The sequence below is a fragment of the Arachis duranensis genome, chromosome 8 (assembly GCF_000817695.3).
Source record: "Arachis duranensis cultivar V14167 chromosome 8, aradu.V14167.gnm2.J7QH, whole genome shotgun sequence".
NCBI classification, from domain to species: domain Eukaryota; kingdom Viridiplantae; phylum Streptophyta; class Magnoliopsida; order Fabales; family Fabaceae; genus Arachis; species Arachis duranensis.
The window spans coordinates 39,772,497-39,789,912 of NC_029779.3; the positions used below are offsets into that span (position 1 = coordinate 39,772,497).

The 17,416-nt window shown below is 31.6% G+C and overlaps 1 protein-coding gene across 1 annotated transcript; it reads right to left on the bottom strand.

The window, feature by feature from the left end:
- Positions 1-6,740: 6,740 nt before the first annotated feature.
- LOC107462850 (uncharacterized) lies at positions 6,741-7,625 on the bottom strand. The gene has a single exon (XM_016081535.3). It carries the CDS (start codon positions 7,510-7,512, stop codon positions 6,952-6,954), a length of 561 nt encoding a protein of 186 aa, XP_015937021.1. The 5' UTR covers positions 7,513-7,625; the 3' UTR covers positions 6,741-6,951.
- Between the last annotated feature and the right edge of the window lie 9,791 nt (positions 7,626-17,416).

Genomic DNA, 17,416 nt, shown 5'->3' on the forward strand with positions numbered 1-17,416 from the left:
TTCTTGTTAAATTTCTTTTTAACATAAATGAAAATAATTTAACCATTTTAGATTATTAATCTAGCGGTGATTTTTCTAGTGGATCTTCTTCAGTAAAAAAAATTGGATGGTGTCCAGTGTTTAATCTAACCATTCATTGTTATCTCTCTTATTTATTTTTGGTCCTACTTATAGAATCAAAGGTGAGAGATCACACTGTATTCTGCCAAATGTTAAAAAAAACTGGAGAGGATCCATTTCTAAAGTTGGATCCTACTTTATGCCTGCAGTAATCTATTTTCGTTAAAAGGAACTCCGATCTGCGAATTATTCTTTTTAATTGAACTTTTATTGAAAAAAGAAAAAAAAAACATGAATCATTTGAAAAGAATTTATATAATAAATTGTTTTGATTTGTTCGATGGCATAAACAATAAAAAATACATGTTTGTTTGTTATGAATACAATCGATTAGAAAAATCTTTCAATTAATTGTTTTTTTGAGCCAATCAATTGGATAATTCAATCAATCAATTGGATCCCTCAACCAATTAATTAGATAGGTGATAAAACCGATTGATTAGAACAAAAACTGAGCTTTTGCTCGTAAGGCAATCGATTGTTGTAAACGGAAAAAGATTTTTATTCACTAACCAATCAATTATTTGAATAAAAAAATCAATTATTTTTCTGCCAGTTGAAAAAGAAAAAGATTTTCATTCACTAACCAATTAATTACTTAAATGAAAAAATCGATTATTTTTCTGCAAATTACGATTTCTCCTATTACGAAGAGCACATACCTAACAATTGATAAATGATGATTAGGGTCACTACAATAAATTGACAATCACAGTGAATTATAAACAATTACAATTATAAAATTGGGCAATTGATAAAGAAATTGATGATAGATTGTGAAATTATTAATCTTGGGTTTGAAAAAGATAAGATTAGGATTTCAAACTTAGAATAAAATAAAAAAATGATTGAAGATAAATAATAGAATATCAAATTGTTAATGATAGAGTTGTCAAATTAAGATAGATGATGAATAATAAAATAATAGTTTATAAAATACAAGATAGATTTTAGAATTAAATAATATATAAAAGATCAATTAATAAATAAAATTTAAAAATTACTATTTGATAATTATTTAAAACAGATCTGCTACACATCCAAGTCTTATTGCATCCAAGTCCAACCAAGCAGGCCCAACACCAACAAAAATCACTCTCATTAAAAGAGCGTGTACATGCGCCGAAACCCCAAAAATGTTACCTGTCTCTTCGCGCTCTAATTTGAAAAACCGTCCATATCTCCTACTCAAAATCTCTCAAAAATATTTCAAATTCTCTATGAAAACTATTGCAAAATCCGGTGGTGCATTTAAGATCATTAACAAAAAACACAGAAAAAGAATAACATAGATTCCTTAAGGTACTAACAAAACTACTTGTTATTATGTTCAGTTTCTAATTCTCCTTCACATTTCTCGCAATTCTCGCATTTCTACTAGTTAGTTTTAGAGTTTAGTGGATCGAGTTCGTTCATTTAATAGATCGAGTTTCTCTGATTCAATTTTTTCTTGTTTTTCTCTGTATCTGGGCATCGAATCAAACTGTGTTGTTATTTTATTGGTTCTTATAAATAATCCGGTTCATTTCTTAGTTTAATTGAGGATCATTTAGATCCAAAAATGTATTGGATGTGTTTTTGTTAATAATTGAGTCTTTATGATTTGTTCAAATCAGAGCCAATTTCGGTTCATTTGTGAATTAACTGAGGTTTACTTGATGCTGCTGTTAAGTATTGATCAAATTTTTTATTGCTTAAGAAATTTTGGTTCATTTCTTAGTTTAATTTATGTTCATTTGATTTTGTTTCGCTTGAATTTGCTGAACTTGTTTATGTGTGGTTGTTTAGTTAGTTTTTGTTCAAATCTGAACTAATTTCGGTTTATTTGTGAATTAATTGAGGTTCACTTGATTCTGCTGTTAAGTATTGACCAAATTTTTTATTCCTTAAAAAATTTTGGTTCATTTCTTAGTTAAATTTAGCTTCATTTGGTTTCGTTTCACTTGAATTTGCTGAACTTATTCTTGTGTGGTTGTTTAGTTAGTTTTTGTTCAAATCAGAACTAATTTTGATTCATTTGTGAATTAATTGAGGTTCACTTGATGCTGCTACAAGTTTTTTTTTTATTTTTTACCGCCAAAATGACAAAGAAGACCATCTTAAAAAAAAGAGAAGCCACTTTACGATATAAGCATATATACATTAAATCAACTTTATTTTTATGTTATAAATATATCACATAACATAGTGTTTCAAATCCTTGCAGAAAACTCACGATTTGAGATGCTCAACAAGATCGATAGCTACCGTATTTGCCAACATGAATGAATGAAAAAAATCTATCATCGAGGAAATGGGATTTGGTTCCTTGAGAGATATTCCATCATTGAATATCTGGCCCAAACTCTTGAGGAAATTGATACCTTTTTTATCTCTATAAAAGATTCTTAGAGACGTACTATGGAAAAATCTACATAATTTTTGCCAAAATAAGAGATGCATTAGGCCTAAATTTAAGCAGTATTATACCTTCCAGTTTTTATATTTGTATTTTTTTTATCTTTTTGTTATTTATATTTTTTTTTATTTAAAACTATTTCGGTGCTGGTGCTACTGTAGGGCTAATTTTCTTGAAAAAGTTAAATACAGCAAACTAAATGAGCAGTAGAAAAAAATTATTGATAACTTCAAAGGTGTTAGTTTGGTGTCTTTGACAAAATCTGTGATCGAGATGAGTGTTGAGTGGGAGGAAAACCTTCTTAAATTCAAGAGGACATTCATTGTCTTCATCCAAAAATGCTTTTTATTGCTAATAATAATAAGCAGAATCTCCCTAATTCATAAGCCACCTGTCTCTTTTATATTGATTTCAAACTGTATTAAAAATATTGTTATTACCATAATTATTAAAATTGGACCGATCGATTTGATCGAAAAATTGGTAAATCAAATTTTAAATTGATTTAGTCTAATATTCTAACCGTTTAAAAAAAAAGAATTGATCGAAATCGGATAAAATCTGTTAAAACCGGTATGAATTGATACAAATCGATCAAAATCGATGGAAATTAGTCAAAATTACAAGTCAACAATTAAAAAAAAAAGGCTCATCTTTTGGTTCAAACTTAGATTGCATGTGTAGTAGCTTACTAGCATAGTTGCCACGATGTCAAGCTGCTTTTCATTTGTCTTTTTTTTTCTCAAATATATAACATGTATAAATTAAGTTATATTTTTAAAATTTATATTTATTAATTATAATTTAAATGATTTAACTAGTGATCCACCAATTAAACTAGTAAACAGTAATCTAATCGATTCGATTACTGGTTCAGTTTTTGTAAGGTCCTACATCGATTGAAGAGGAAAACGAAGTATGCTTTATAAGGGTGTGAAGACCTCTCCCTAGCATAACGCATTTTAACGAGTGAGTGTGGGGAGTTTTACCTATCATCCTTATTGTCAAAGACAAAACTATGAGACTTTGTGTGCTAAAACAAACAATATCGTACTATTCTTTTAGCAAAAAAATAGTATTTAAAAGTGTAATATTATATTTATATTAAAATCAATTTATATTAACTAAGTACACATTTAATCATAAATTCTAACAATTTATACTACTCAAATTTCTTTATTTATTTCTTCTGAGAAATCACATGAATCAATCGAATTTATATTTTTCTTTAATTTTCATGTTAAATAATTAAAATTTTTTAAAATAAATACCAAAATATATTAATTAAATGATAATCATATGCTTCTGCATCTTAGAAGATAGAACTTGAGATGGAGGAATCTCAAAAACAATCACATAAATATAGTCAAACTGAAAAGAAAAAAATTTTTGAGGTTATAAAAGTTAATAAGCTTCTCACTGTTGAACTTGAAAAAATGGTAAATGGCACAAATGAATATAGATTTAATATCTAGTGATTAAAGATCATATCTTTTAAAAGTTTGGTTTGGGCTATATTAAAAATAATAAGGAGCTGCATCTATTGTCAACTTGGACATGAAACTAAAATAGTGTCACTGGTAAAAGAGAAAATTGCTGAAGATTCTAGTCCATAAATCCTACGAAACTATTGAAATATTTTTAAAAAAACCTCAGATTTAAGAATGTAGGAAACGTCAAATAGGGTTTTCAAGGACTAGCCAAGAAGGACTCGATAAAGTTTGGGTATCTAAGGCAAAGATTTCTGATATTATAAGTGTCTTTGAAGTCTCAAAACATCCAAAAATCAGAAGCGGTACATAAATAGTAGATGTTTGAGGTATGTGACTGGAGAAAAAGAAATATTTCAATCATCTCAAACCCAAGACTAGTGATTCGGTCAAGTTTACCAACTGTATTAAAGCCAAAATTTTTGGTATTGCAAATGTGGGTTTGGATAATTATCACGTGCTTTTAATAAATGATTTAACTCATAATCTATTGAGTGTTACTTAATTCTGGGACTAATGTGATAGAGTTGTATTTAATGCCTACCAATGTAAAGTTATCAATAGAGTAAAATTTCACCTCGGTTCTTAATTATTTCGTAAATTTTATTCCGCTTCTTATTAATTGAAAAATGACATTACAGTCTCTTATCACGGTTTTCGTCAGATCTTTTATCCTCTCTATTAATGCTATTATTTAGAGTTAACGAATATTGTCTACATATACTGTTAACTCAACACGTCTCAAGCAATTATTTAAGGGACAAATTGTCTCTTGATGATTCAGCAAAATGCTGCATTTTAAAAAGGTCAGAAACATTTTACTTCTTTTTTTGTTCAACCAGATTTCTTGATTTGCAAAAATTTGTTAGTTTGCAAAAATTTGTTGTAGGTGGAATTGGAACCATTAAAGTCAAATTTGAAAACTATAGAGCCTCAAGCTCAACAAAGTGAACAAACAAGTAAGTTCTTAATTTTGATGGATCTCTTTTATTTCTTTTTGCTTCTAAATTTTTTACTGCATATTTTTTAACATTCAGATTCCAATGATTGAAATATATTGTTTGTAGATGAATACATGTAACATTTTAGTTGCAAAAGAATTGCTTTTTTGGCGAACACTTTCTAATAGTTGGAGATGATCCTATTCTTGGTTCTTGGAACTCTTTAGAAAGATTACCAATGACCTGATCTGATAGGCATGTATGGGCCTTGAATATGGTGAGTATTTTCTTCAATAGATAAAACTATTCTAGAAGAAGAAGAAGAAGTAAAACATTTTTAACTTCTCCAAAATATAATATTTTACTGAGTCACCAGAGAACGATTTGTCCCTTAAATAGTTGCTTGACACGTGTTGAGTTAACGATACATGTAGGTAACATCCGTTAAGTCTAGACGGAGACATTAATAAAAGGAACAAAAGATTTGATGGAGACAGTAGTTAGGAACTGCAATATTATTTTTCAATCCATAAAGAGCAAAATAAGGATTCACAAAATGGTTAAGGGTTAAAGTGAAGTTTTACTCTTATCAATAAGGCAACTAAATCTACCCCAGCTTCTTTGAAGTGGATAACACATATTTGTTGTACTTTGAGGACCTAAAATTTCAGAATGTAAGATGATGGTCTTCAATCATTAATAATAAATGATTGTAAAACAAGAAGTTTGGTTGTTCTCACAAAAAAACTCATTTATGAGTTACTTAAAAAGAAGTAAAATATTTTTTCGAAAAATCTCTTATAAAAACTATTCCACTTATGATTTATGTGAAAAAGAAAAACAAGATCAAATCTATCTTCACCTCTTCATGCTTCACATAAATTCTCTCAAGTCTCATCATTCGTTCTCTTTAGAAATTATGGTGGCTAAATTTTTTATATATGAATATTTTAGTGTAAAATACAAAAATATTTGACTATTTTAATATTTTACATTATTATAGTGATAGTACAAAACATTAATGTAACAAAAAAAATTAATTATGAAAAGACAAAATATCATTAATGTTTTATAAAAAAATATTATTTTAATTATAAACAGATAAAATATTACTCTCGTTTTATAAAGATCTACAACAGTGTATAACACATAGTTTGAGTCATTTTTAAAAAATTCACACCTAATAATTTAATATAAAAAAATTTTCAATTTTGGTAACATTTATAATGTATATCTAAAATTAATGTAACATATTATTTACTATTCTACAATATTTTTTAATTTCATCACACTTTATATTTTTATTTTTTCTAAATTAAAAAATATTGATAAAAAATGAAAAATATAATCATTATTTTATCTATATATTTTAAATTTTACGAAAATTTTACCGACACCAAAACCACCATAAAGTACACCATTTTAGTTATGGGTAATGTTAGCGTTACTTTCATGGTCTTTTGTGAGGGTATTTATTAAAGTTATTTAATAAATATTTCAGTCAAAACTTTTTATATTTACATTTTAGAAAGACACTTGATCATACACTTAAACTATTATGTATTAGTTTTGTATAAAGATAGTACTTTTAATTTTTCAAACGAACTCCTAAAAATGAGTGGATTGCCTGCAATATACGATACCAAATTCCACGATGCATATACAATGAAATGTTGCTCTCGAAAGCTCTATGGAACAACCAATGAAGTTAATTACAAGCAGAGAAAATAAATTAAACTCAGAGAAATACAATTAGAGAGTTTAATATTAACAAAAAAGAAAAAGTAAAGGTTAATAATTGCAACTTGCTGCAAAGTGTAAGCCCTCAACCAGTACATACAACTTCAATACACAAATTCCTTTTTCCTATCATGTTAAACAAAAACGAAAATCAAGGAAGAAAATTAGCCATCATCTATATAAAAAAGGTTCTAAAATTATCCCAAAAGAAAAAAAAAGAAAAAAAAAAGGAATTTTTCTGTTTCCTTTGTTTTGTTTTTCATCATCTCAATAGAGGAATCCTAAAACTACTAAGGTTTTCAACATCTACAACCCTTCTAGGATCTTCTTCCTCCTCCACCTCCTGAACTTCTCCAATGTCACCGCAATCGTACATAGATCGAACCAAAAGAAGCTGATCCTCCAGGTACCTATGAAGAAGCCCCTTTTCTTCTTCTTCTTCCTCTTCGCAGCCGCAACCGCATCTCCCTTCCTCTTCGTCGCGGATTAGCTTCCGCCACAGGCGACGGCGGAGGCAGAGCTCGGCGGCACATAGAAACGGGAGGACGGCGCAGAGGAAGACGAGGAGGAGTGGCGAGCAGAGCAGGAGAAAGAGGTAGCGGATCCGCCTGTTGTGGAGCCAGGAGGATGCGGCGGCTGATACGGCAGCGGTCACCATGAACCGCTGGGAAATCACGTCAGTCCAGGAGCAGCGGTGGCGACGATCATGACGGTTATTATGATTATAGGGTTGAAGGGTTGGGAAGGAAACGGCGTCGTATTTAAGGGGAGATGTTGGATGCGGTGGTGGTGGATGTCCACATGGGTTGGTGGTTTTATGCATAAGAGAGAGTTTGGTGGAGGAGTGATGAGGTGGGGAGCATGTGATGTTGACTGCGATGGAGAGTGCGTGTATGTGTGTATGTGTGTATGTAATTTCGCTTTCTTTTGGAAGCAACCTCGCCTCCCTCTTTAAAACTTCAACCGTTTTCCCTGTTTACTTTGACTCATAACTGATATTGTGGGCTCTTCTATAGGCCTTCGCTCTGGTTCTTTGCCCGTTATCTACAGTGTATTTCCGGCCCAATCCTTTTGTGGTTAGTAATTGCATTACTTTCTAATACCAAAAAATGATTACAATCTTTCTGGTCCTATGGCCCGTTTTCATAAAAAAAGAAAATACAATACTTTTTGAATTCTAACAAACCAGGAATTTCAATTCTTTCCAAGCTTTTGAGAATCCAACCAGCTATTGACTTATTGTCTTATTGAACTACTCTACTTGTGGCAGCCGAGGCCTTGGATCAGTGGCAGCATTATCTGCCTCGCTGGGAGCTGCACCCGGGTTCGAATCCTCGGTGAGGAATATAGAACCCATGTTAGTAATACCCATGTAGTGTGTGTGAGTGTGTTGTGTGAGTGTGTACATGGGTGTAATGTCTAGGATTGGGGGTTGTCCAATCCACTTGACCAAAAAAAAAAAAAAAACACTCTAAAGATAATGAATACTTAATTACTCAAAGGTGAATTCTATGGTGTAGAATAAAAATTCTTTCTACACCTATAGATGCCAAGTGTCAACTTTCCCAAATAGCCATAAAACCATGCTACAATCATGATGCACTATTGAGCGTCAGAAATAACATGGTGATAGGGGAACAATTTCTGTGTTGTTTTCAGAGGTAGTAGGTTCAGTTAAAAAAGATTACAGGATTATTATTATGGAAATCTCATGGCTATTTGGAGAAGTTGACACCTGACATCTATAGGTGTAGAAAGAATTTTTATTCTACATCATAGAATTCACCTTATTTAAAATTACATCGTTTCTATATTTGTACGACAACAACATGAATAATTTTGTTTTGTTTTGCATTATCCATTAATAAAAGGATGTTCATTGTTTACTATCGTGAAGAATTTAATTAATATTTTTTTCTTCAACCACTAATTAATCCTGAGTCGAAATCCTTGAAAACCTAATTATCAATTTACTCTAAAAAATTTAAAATAAATATCTTCATTAATATTTTAATATATAAATGTAAATACGTATATAATATATATAATAATGAACACGTATTATAATTTATACCAAAGGAACACGTAGCGTGGTGGCATGATATGCTGGATTGTGGACAGAAGACATGAGTTCGAACCTTTGTCCATGAGAATCGACCGGTTCATGGATTTGTATTGAACCGATCAGTTTGTGACAAACTGTCCGATTTTTGGTGGTTTAATTGCGTCTTTAGTCCAGGTTTCCAACCAAATGGGTCATACTACCGGTTAACCGATCTTACAATTATGTATAAGCATTTTTGTTTTTCATGTTTAAATAATAATAATGCAGCTGAGGTTTCAAAAGATGGTTTATAAAATTGGATTGGACCAGCTGGTCGGGCTGATCCGACTGGGAACCAACAGCTTCAACGGTTGGCTTATTGTCTAAAATTGTTCAATTAAAAATCGGATGTGAGTTATTAAACTGGTTGGTTGAACTGGAACTAAAACTGTCCGGTTTCAGTGACACGACGCCGTTTCGTTAAAATACAGAGAGAGGTGTCAACCCATGCTAGTACCTTGGACAGGAAAGCCGTCCCGCATTGCGTGGTATTGTCCGCGTATGCGAGCTTGTAAATCTTCCCATTCTGCGCACGCATACACACTCCCGCATATGCCAGATGTTTGGGTAGAGCCTAGGTCCGCGTCGCGTGTATATTCGCGCACGCATGCCTAGCAAAAGTAGTAAAAAGTTGATAAGTCTGTAAAATTCAAATTTTGCACAGCAAACTTTAAATGCGCATAACTTTTTCGTTAAAAATAATTTTTAGTTCGTTTTTTGAATGACGTAAACTTCATGGAAGTTTGACAAAATTTATGGGTTCGGAAGCCAAGTTATGACATGTCAAAATTTGTCAAAAATTAAGTTTACCAAAAATACCAAATCTCTATTTTTACCAAAACTCTCATTTCAAAACCAATATTCACATCCCAAAACAACACCAATTGAGTCCAAAATAATTCTATATCCATTCCATCTCTTCCACGTTATACCATTTACTCAATTATATTAATTTTTATCATAAACAATATAAAATCAAGATAACTTAACTCATTATTCGAAAAGCTACCATCATCACAATTCATTATCATCATCAATCATCAATCATTAACTCATTCTCAAGATAACTCAACATTTTTATCAAAGTTACTAACCCTTAACATACATAATTCAACCTATTCTATGGTCATCTAACCTACGTTTTCACGTGAGATTATATATTATCTAGGATAAAGTATACTTTTTGTTCCTGAAGTTTGGCAAAAATTTCAAAAATACCCCTAAATTTTATTTTGTTTTAATTTTGTCTTAAAAGTTTTCAATTTGCGTCAAATATATCCTCAACGACAAAATTTTAAAAAAATTTAAAACCAATTTAACAATAATGCATGAAAATTTTATGCTTAATTTACTTGTGTTGAGGGATATTTTTATGAAATTTTTATTGAATTGGTCTTAAATTTTTTAAAAAATTAGCTGTCAGGAGTATATTTGATGCAAATACAGAACTTCTAAGATAAAATTAAAACAAAATAAAACTTAAGGGTATTTTTGAAATTTTTGTCAAACTTTAGAGACAAAAAATATACTTTAATACCTTAGATAATATATAATTTCACGTGAAAACGTAGGCCACACACACACAGAGACATATATNACACCAATTTCTTTTTTAATTGAGTCCCTACAATTTTTTTTCTTTTTATTTAAGTTCTTGTACCAATTTTTTCTAAGTTAGGTCTCTATACAATTAAGTCAATTACTAGTAAAAGGGACCTAATTGAAAAAAAAATGGTGCATAAATCCAATTAAAAGAAAAAAAATATAGAAATCTAATTGAAAATTTCGCAAAATTATATGAACTAACAGAGTAATTAAACCTGTGCAGAAAATTGAAGCCAAATGAGTCAGAAACACATGCATTTGGGATCAACATATAATAATAGCGTGCTCCTCATAATATGGGGACAAAAAATAATAGCAGTGAGCTGCAATTTTTATGGACCCTTATTGTGGTGGATAACTTAGAGAAATGGCGCTAAACTGCCAGGCAGTATCATACATAATTACTTTAATTTTGATCTAGGTACACGAACCTACTTTAAAACGAATATATTAATACGATTTTGGAAACAGGTGGTCCCAAGAAGATCAAGGAATCCATGTGACATGTAGCCGCATCTTGACCTTTGTGGTTTGAATTTTGAAATTGGAAATCACACCAAGACGAAATAACCTTCCTTAGTTTAATTTTAATTTTCCAGCTCAGTAAACCAATACTTATCGATCGCTGATTGCTTTGACAGGTTTTGTTTCATAATTAGCATTGACTTCCAAAATTGTGGTAAGAATCACATCTCCTACGCGCAAATTTGTCGCCTCCGCAATCTAATCAAAATAAAATTTAAAGTATTATCTAAGTTGCAGTTAGATCCTGGTTTGGATATGCCTATTATCTAAATAAAATTTGTCGCCTCCGCAAATCTAATCAAAATCAAGTTCAAACTACACATCCTTTCGTTACTATGGACTATGTTATGAGCAAGCTTAGGAACATGAGACACTACATAAAAGGAAAGTTCAACCACATTGATCAAGAAGTCATCATTCAAACGTAGCAAGTCCAAGAAAGGCAAGGAGAAGCAATTGATTACTTCTACGTATTTGGCATTACCAACGGAAGAGGAATCACACCAAGGCCAACAAGGGATGAAGATCAAGATGAAAATTGATTTTTTTTTTTGGCAATTTGGCATTGATGAAGATCTTATTGTTGAGTAATGTTACATTAACAGCAAGTATTATTATTTTTAGCCAGTATTTAGTCAATAATAATATGCACTTATATTTATGGATGTTTTGCACACAAGACGTATATAATTAACACCTATATTTATTAGAATTTTGCACACATAAATCAATACAGTTTATACTTATGAATCAATATAATTTGCACCCACGTTTTTCAAAATTTGTACACATAAATTAGTAAAATAACAACTTAGTGTTTGAACCAAGGTTGTGAGAACTGGTCGTCAGTAAATCGATAAGGTCTCACTAGTTCAATGATTCACTTATTCGACCGGAGTTCAACGTAGGTTCAATCGGTTTAATTAAATATGAAGTTCAACATCTTCAGTCACTTTGTTACAAACTTTAATTTGTCCAAAATTTTTTGTTAGATGATACTTCATTCTATATATTTCTCTTCTATTGTAAGTATTCAAACAAAAAACGCATGTATATTGTGCTTTGTTATTTTTATCATATTTCACAGTAAAATATTGTCAAGTTGGATCAGATTTTCTTCGAGAAGAACCAGTTTGGATTCTTGGACAGCATTGATAGCATTGTCCTGTGGCTAATGATCACTTTGTGATTGTTCCATCTTTAACATACAATAAAGAAAAACTTAAATTAGCAAATTCCATAGTAGAATCAACAAATTCCACAAAAAATTATGAACAAAATTAACAAATTAGAATTAGCAAACTCAGCAAACATACAAAATTAGCAAACATAGCAAACTCCACAACATAATTAAATCAGCAAACTAACTCAGCAAACTAAATCAACGAATAAAATTAGCCAACTCAGCATAATTAAATCAGCAAACTCTGCAAACTCCACAACATAACTAAATCAGCAAACTCAGCAAACTCCACAATAAAACTAAATAAGTAAAAAATAAAAAATAATTTAGAGAAAGGGGACACCGGACACAGAGGGTAGTGACGAATTAACTCAGCAAACTACACAGCAAACTACAAGAGGAGAGCGATGAATTAACTTAGCAAATTACAAAGCATAACTAATTAACTACTATCACAATGCTTATCGACAGTAAAGAGGAAGGGAAGTGACGGCAACGACAGAGGAGACGGCGTGACACCAACGAACAGAGAGAGAGCGCGCTCGAACAGAAGAGAGGAGATACGGTGACTATGGGTTCCGTGGGGCTGTGGGGATGCAGGGCTACGGGGGTTACGGTGGGTACGGCGACAGTGTGCTACGAGGTTGGGGGCTAGTTCACTATGGTTCTTCTCTTCATCTTTTGTTTATTCTTTCAAGTTTCAATTTTGATTTTTTGAGAGAGGATAGGAGATGAGTGGGACTGGGACAAGTATAAAATGATCATTAGATTCTTTAATAAAAAGTTTTGTACTCGTAGTCCTTTTTTGAAAGCCATTTTTCAACAAGAAAGAGCTAATTCTTTCATACCAAACTCTAGGAGCTTGTCTCAAACCACAAAGTGCTTTAAAGAGTTTAAAAGTATGGTTTAGAAAATCCTTATTTTCAAAACCGGGAGGTTGAGCTACATATACCTCTCTATCAATAAAACCACTCAAAAAGGCACAGCAATAATCTTATTGCTTCCATTCTTGCAATTGAAACAAATGACTCATCAAAGTCAATGCCCTCCTCTTGGTCATACCTTTGAGCTACTAATCTAGTTTTGTTTCTAACAATACTACCATCTTCACCCAATCTATTTCTAAAGACTCATTTAGTATCCGTTACCTTCTTACCATTCGGATAAGACACTAGTGACCAAACTTCATTCTTCTTAAATTGGACCAATTCTTCCTCCATTACCTTTATCCAAGAAGGATCGTCAATAGCTTTCTTCACATTTTGAGGTTCCACTTGAGATATAAGAGCAAAATTATTATGTTCGGCCCTCTTTCTATTTGAAGATCTTGTGGTAACTCCTTGTGATGGATATCTAATGATAAATTCATGTGGATAGTACTTCAAGAACTTCCATTCGTTGGGCTTTGGTAAAGTGATTTTTAGATTGAGTAAGATTCGGTTCTGTGGTGTTCTGATTTCTAGAATTTTCTGCTTTGGTAGGAGACAAAACAAAATTATCTCCTATATTTTGTTCTGTAAAAATAGGGACAGCTTTTTCCAAAGAAGGTTCTAATTTGTCTTGATCATGAATCCTTTCAGAGCTAGGTTCAGTTTCAATTCCTGCATCATTTTCCTCGATAACACTTGAAATAGTGTTATAATCACAAAAGGTGACATGTATGAATTCCTCTATTATTCTATGTTCTTTGAGGTAAATTCTATATGTTTTACTAGTGGTTGAATAACTAACAAAGATACATTCATAAGATTTTGGATCAAATTTTTTGAAGATTATCTGTAGTATTTAAGACAAAGCATTTGCATCAAAAAATATAAAAGTACTTAAAATTGGGTGGTACTCCTTTCCAAAGCCCATATGAGATTTTTTTTTTAACTTTTTGAATGATGGTTTGGTTCAAAATGTAACAAGTTGTGTTCACAGCCTCAACCCAAAGAAATTTTAGAATTTTAAGCATTGCCCTAGCAATTTCTTAAAGGCTTCTATTTCTCCTCTCAACAATTGAGGTGTTCTAGAACATGAAAAATTATGTGAAATACTAAATTCATCACAAAATAATTCAAAATTTTGGTTTTCAAACTTCTTTTCATAACTATTTTCAAATATTTTTCATTTTGAATCTTTTTGTATAGAGTTGAAAAAGTAAGAAAAGCATCATTCTTATGAGCTAAATAAAGAACCTAACCAAACCTTGTATAGTCATCAACTACCACTAAACCATAATGTTCACCACCTAGGTTTTGAGTCCTAATAGGACCAAAAAGATCAATATATAGCATTTTCAATGACCTTTTAGTTGAGATGTCATTCTTGGGTATAAAATAATTTTTAGTTTGTTTACCTAATTGACAAGCATCACAAGTGATGTCTTTGTCAAATTTTATTTTTGGAAGACCTACTCTAACCAAATTCCTTTTCACAAGCTTAGAAATTTGAAACATGCTAACATGTCCTAATTTCCTATGCTATAACTATTTTTCAGATTCAAAGTAAAACAAGCTACACTTTGCTCTTTTAGTTCTTCTAAGGTAACTCTATACACATTATTGCATCTTTTAGTTTCAAATAAGATTTCACCAGATTTTTCACACATAACTAAGCATTCTAATTTTTTGAAAATAATCGAATAACCTAAATCACATAGTTGGCTAATTCTTAGAAGATTGTGTTTCAATCCATCAACTAAAAATACATCATTAATAAAAGTAGAGAAACTCTTACCTACCTTATCTACGATCACTATTTTTTCTTTTCCATTGTCATCGAAAGTCACAAAGCCTCCATCGTATTTATCAAGCTTGATGAAGAATGTGGACTTTTCGGTCATCTAGATAGAGCATCCACTATCCAAATACCACATATCATTCTTTTTCTTATATGCTAGGAAAAACTGCACAAAACTTTTAAATGACATTAGGTATCTAAATCATTTTGGATCCTTTAATATTAAACCTTCTTGATTAACCAAGAGCATTGTATTTATCAATTATTTTGTAAACTTTATCACTAATTTTTCTTTCAAAAATAAAACATTGAATGGGAAAATGACCAACCCGATTGCATGTATGACAAAATCTGTTGCTTGCTGGTTTTTTAAGTGATTGGGGTTTTAAAATCTTTTGTCTTTGGAAGTTGAGACTTCATTTTCAAAGCATAATTTTTCAAAAATAGGTTTAGATTTTTCATAATACCCCAATCCAACCTTTTTAAAAAGAGGTCTTTGACTAGCTAATAAATTGTCTAAATTTTCAGAGCTTTGAGCAAACTTAGCTAAGTCTGGATTTAGACTCTTAATCTCTTTATGCAACTTTTCATTCTCTTCAATGCAATTCAAATAGTCAACAATAGAATGATTTCCATCAAGACTTTTGATTTCAAACTTATGCCGTTTGTTTTCTTCAACAATATCAACAGTAGTTTTGGCTTTTCTTAATTTTTCTTTGAGAAAAGCATTTTCAGCCTTTAAGATATCATTTGCAGATTCAGGTTCATGGCATTGATTCAGAAAGTTTCTTCTTTTTTTAGAGTAAGATCATCAATCATCATGTGGAGATCTTCATTAGAGGGTTCAAGAAAGATTACCTCATTATGGTGACTGTGGTTGGCCATTAGGCAAGCTTGAGAATTGTTGTCTGAATCTTCATCATCTTCAATATCATTTTCAAATTTTCCTAAGAATAAATGAGTCCTTTCTTCTTCTCCCTTCGAGACTTGTCTTCTTTCTTCAACTTGAGACAATCATAGTTGTAGTGTCCACCTTCTCTGCAGTTGTGGAAAATGACCTTGCTGATGTCCTTCTTTGGATCCTTTGAGCTGCCTCCTGTACGTCTTCTTTTAAATCTCATTATTCTTCTAAGTAACCTAGCAAAAAAACACAATCACATCATCTGATAAACAGTCATTGGATTCATTGTCTAATAATTCAGTACAAGATTTAAGAGTCACTCCTTTCTTTTTTATATCATTTAATTTTAATGTGAGCAATTCATATGCTAGTAATTTCCTCTCAACTCATCATAGGTCATTTGATTTAGGTTACTGCTTTAAAAATAACAGTAGCCTTAGTTGTCTACTCTTTTGTTAGGCTTCTTAAGACTTTCCTCACCACCAGTTGTTTGAAATGAGTAATTCCCATAGCATCTAAGCTATTAATGATGATAGAGAATCTCTCAAATATGTCATCAATTGATTCTCCTTTCTTCATAGAAAACATCTCATATTCTTTGCTCAGCATGTCAATTCTTGTTTCCTTTACTTGTGTGGTACCCTCATGTGTGACTTGGAGATTATTCCAGATTTTCTTTGCTGTTTTGCATTTTGAAACCTTCTGGTATTCTTTGAAGCTGATTGCACAATTTAGCATATTGACAGCCTTGGCGTTAAGTTTCGCCTTTTTCTTGTCATCTTCATTCCATTCTACTTCGATTTTGGGAGTGACAACACCATCAGTGCCAGTTTTGGTAGGGATTTGAGGATCATTCATGATTATCTTCCAGAAGTTGTAATCCACAGATTAAACAAAAATCTTTATTCTTTCTTTTCGGTAGTTGTAGTTTTTTTATTGAAGAATGAAAGTCTGTTGTTCGATTGTCCTTCTGTCAATGTGTAAGCCACCGTGTTGGAATCAGCATTGTTTGCCATCAGGATCTTTCTTCCAAACTATGAAGCTTGATCTTTTTTAGACCAAACTCTGATACCAATTTATGGTTATCAGTGGCTAAGAGAAGGGGTTGAATCTTGACCTCCTTTTGACTTTTCTTAAAATCTTGAGTTCAGTTGAGATACTTTGAGTATAAAACTTGAGAAACTCTGGTTTTGTCTCTTGTCGCAGTAGGAGCCAAAACAGAGTAACGTGCAAAGAGTGTTATAAAGAAGTGTTGCTGAATAGTAGAATCAGGAGATACTTCTGTTTTGTCTACTTTAATGCGAACCAGAAACAAAGAAGAGAAAGGATAATAACACACAGATGTATCCTGGTTCAGCTACTTAGTGCAATGTAGCCTACATCTAGTCTCCATCACAACAGTAACGGAATTTCACTATCTTCTAACAGAATTAAATTCATCAAATCTCCTTATGATTCTAATCAATCCTATCTGGAACAAGTCCAATTTCTAACCCAAACTAGACTTGACTATAAACTCACCCCACCTTTCAACGACAAAGTGCTAACCTAACTTGCAAAGAAATCTCCTCAGGATCATGACAACAAAACAGAAACACTTACCAAGAATTTCTGAAATAACTATGGATTTTTCTCCAAGTCTAACTCTCTACCTTTTTTCACTCAATGGCTTTTACATACAAACC

Bases quoted from the DNA above. Each gene is read 5' to 3' on its own strand.
- LOC107462850 (XM_016081535.3), bottom strand. From the start codon at position 7,512: ATGCATAAAACCACCAACCCATGTGGACATCCACCACCACCGCATCCA.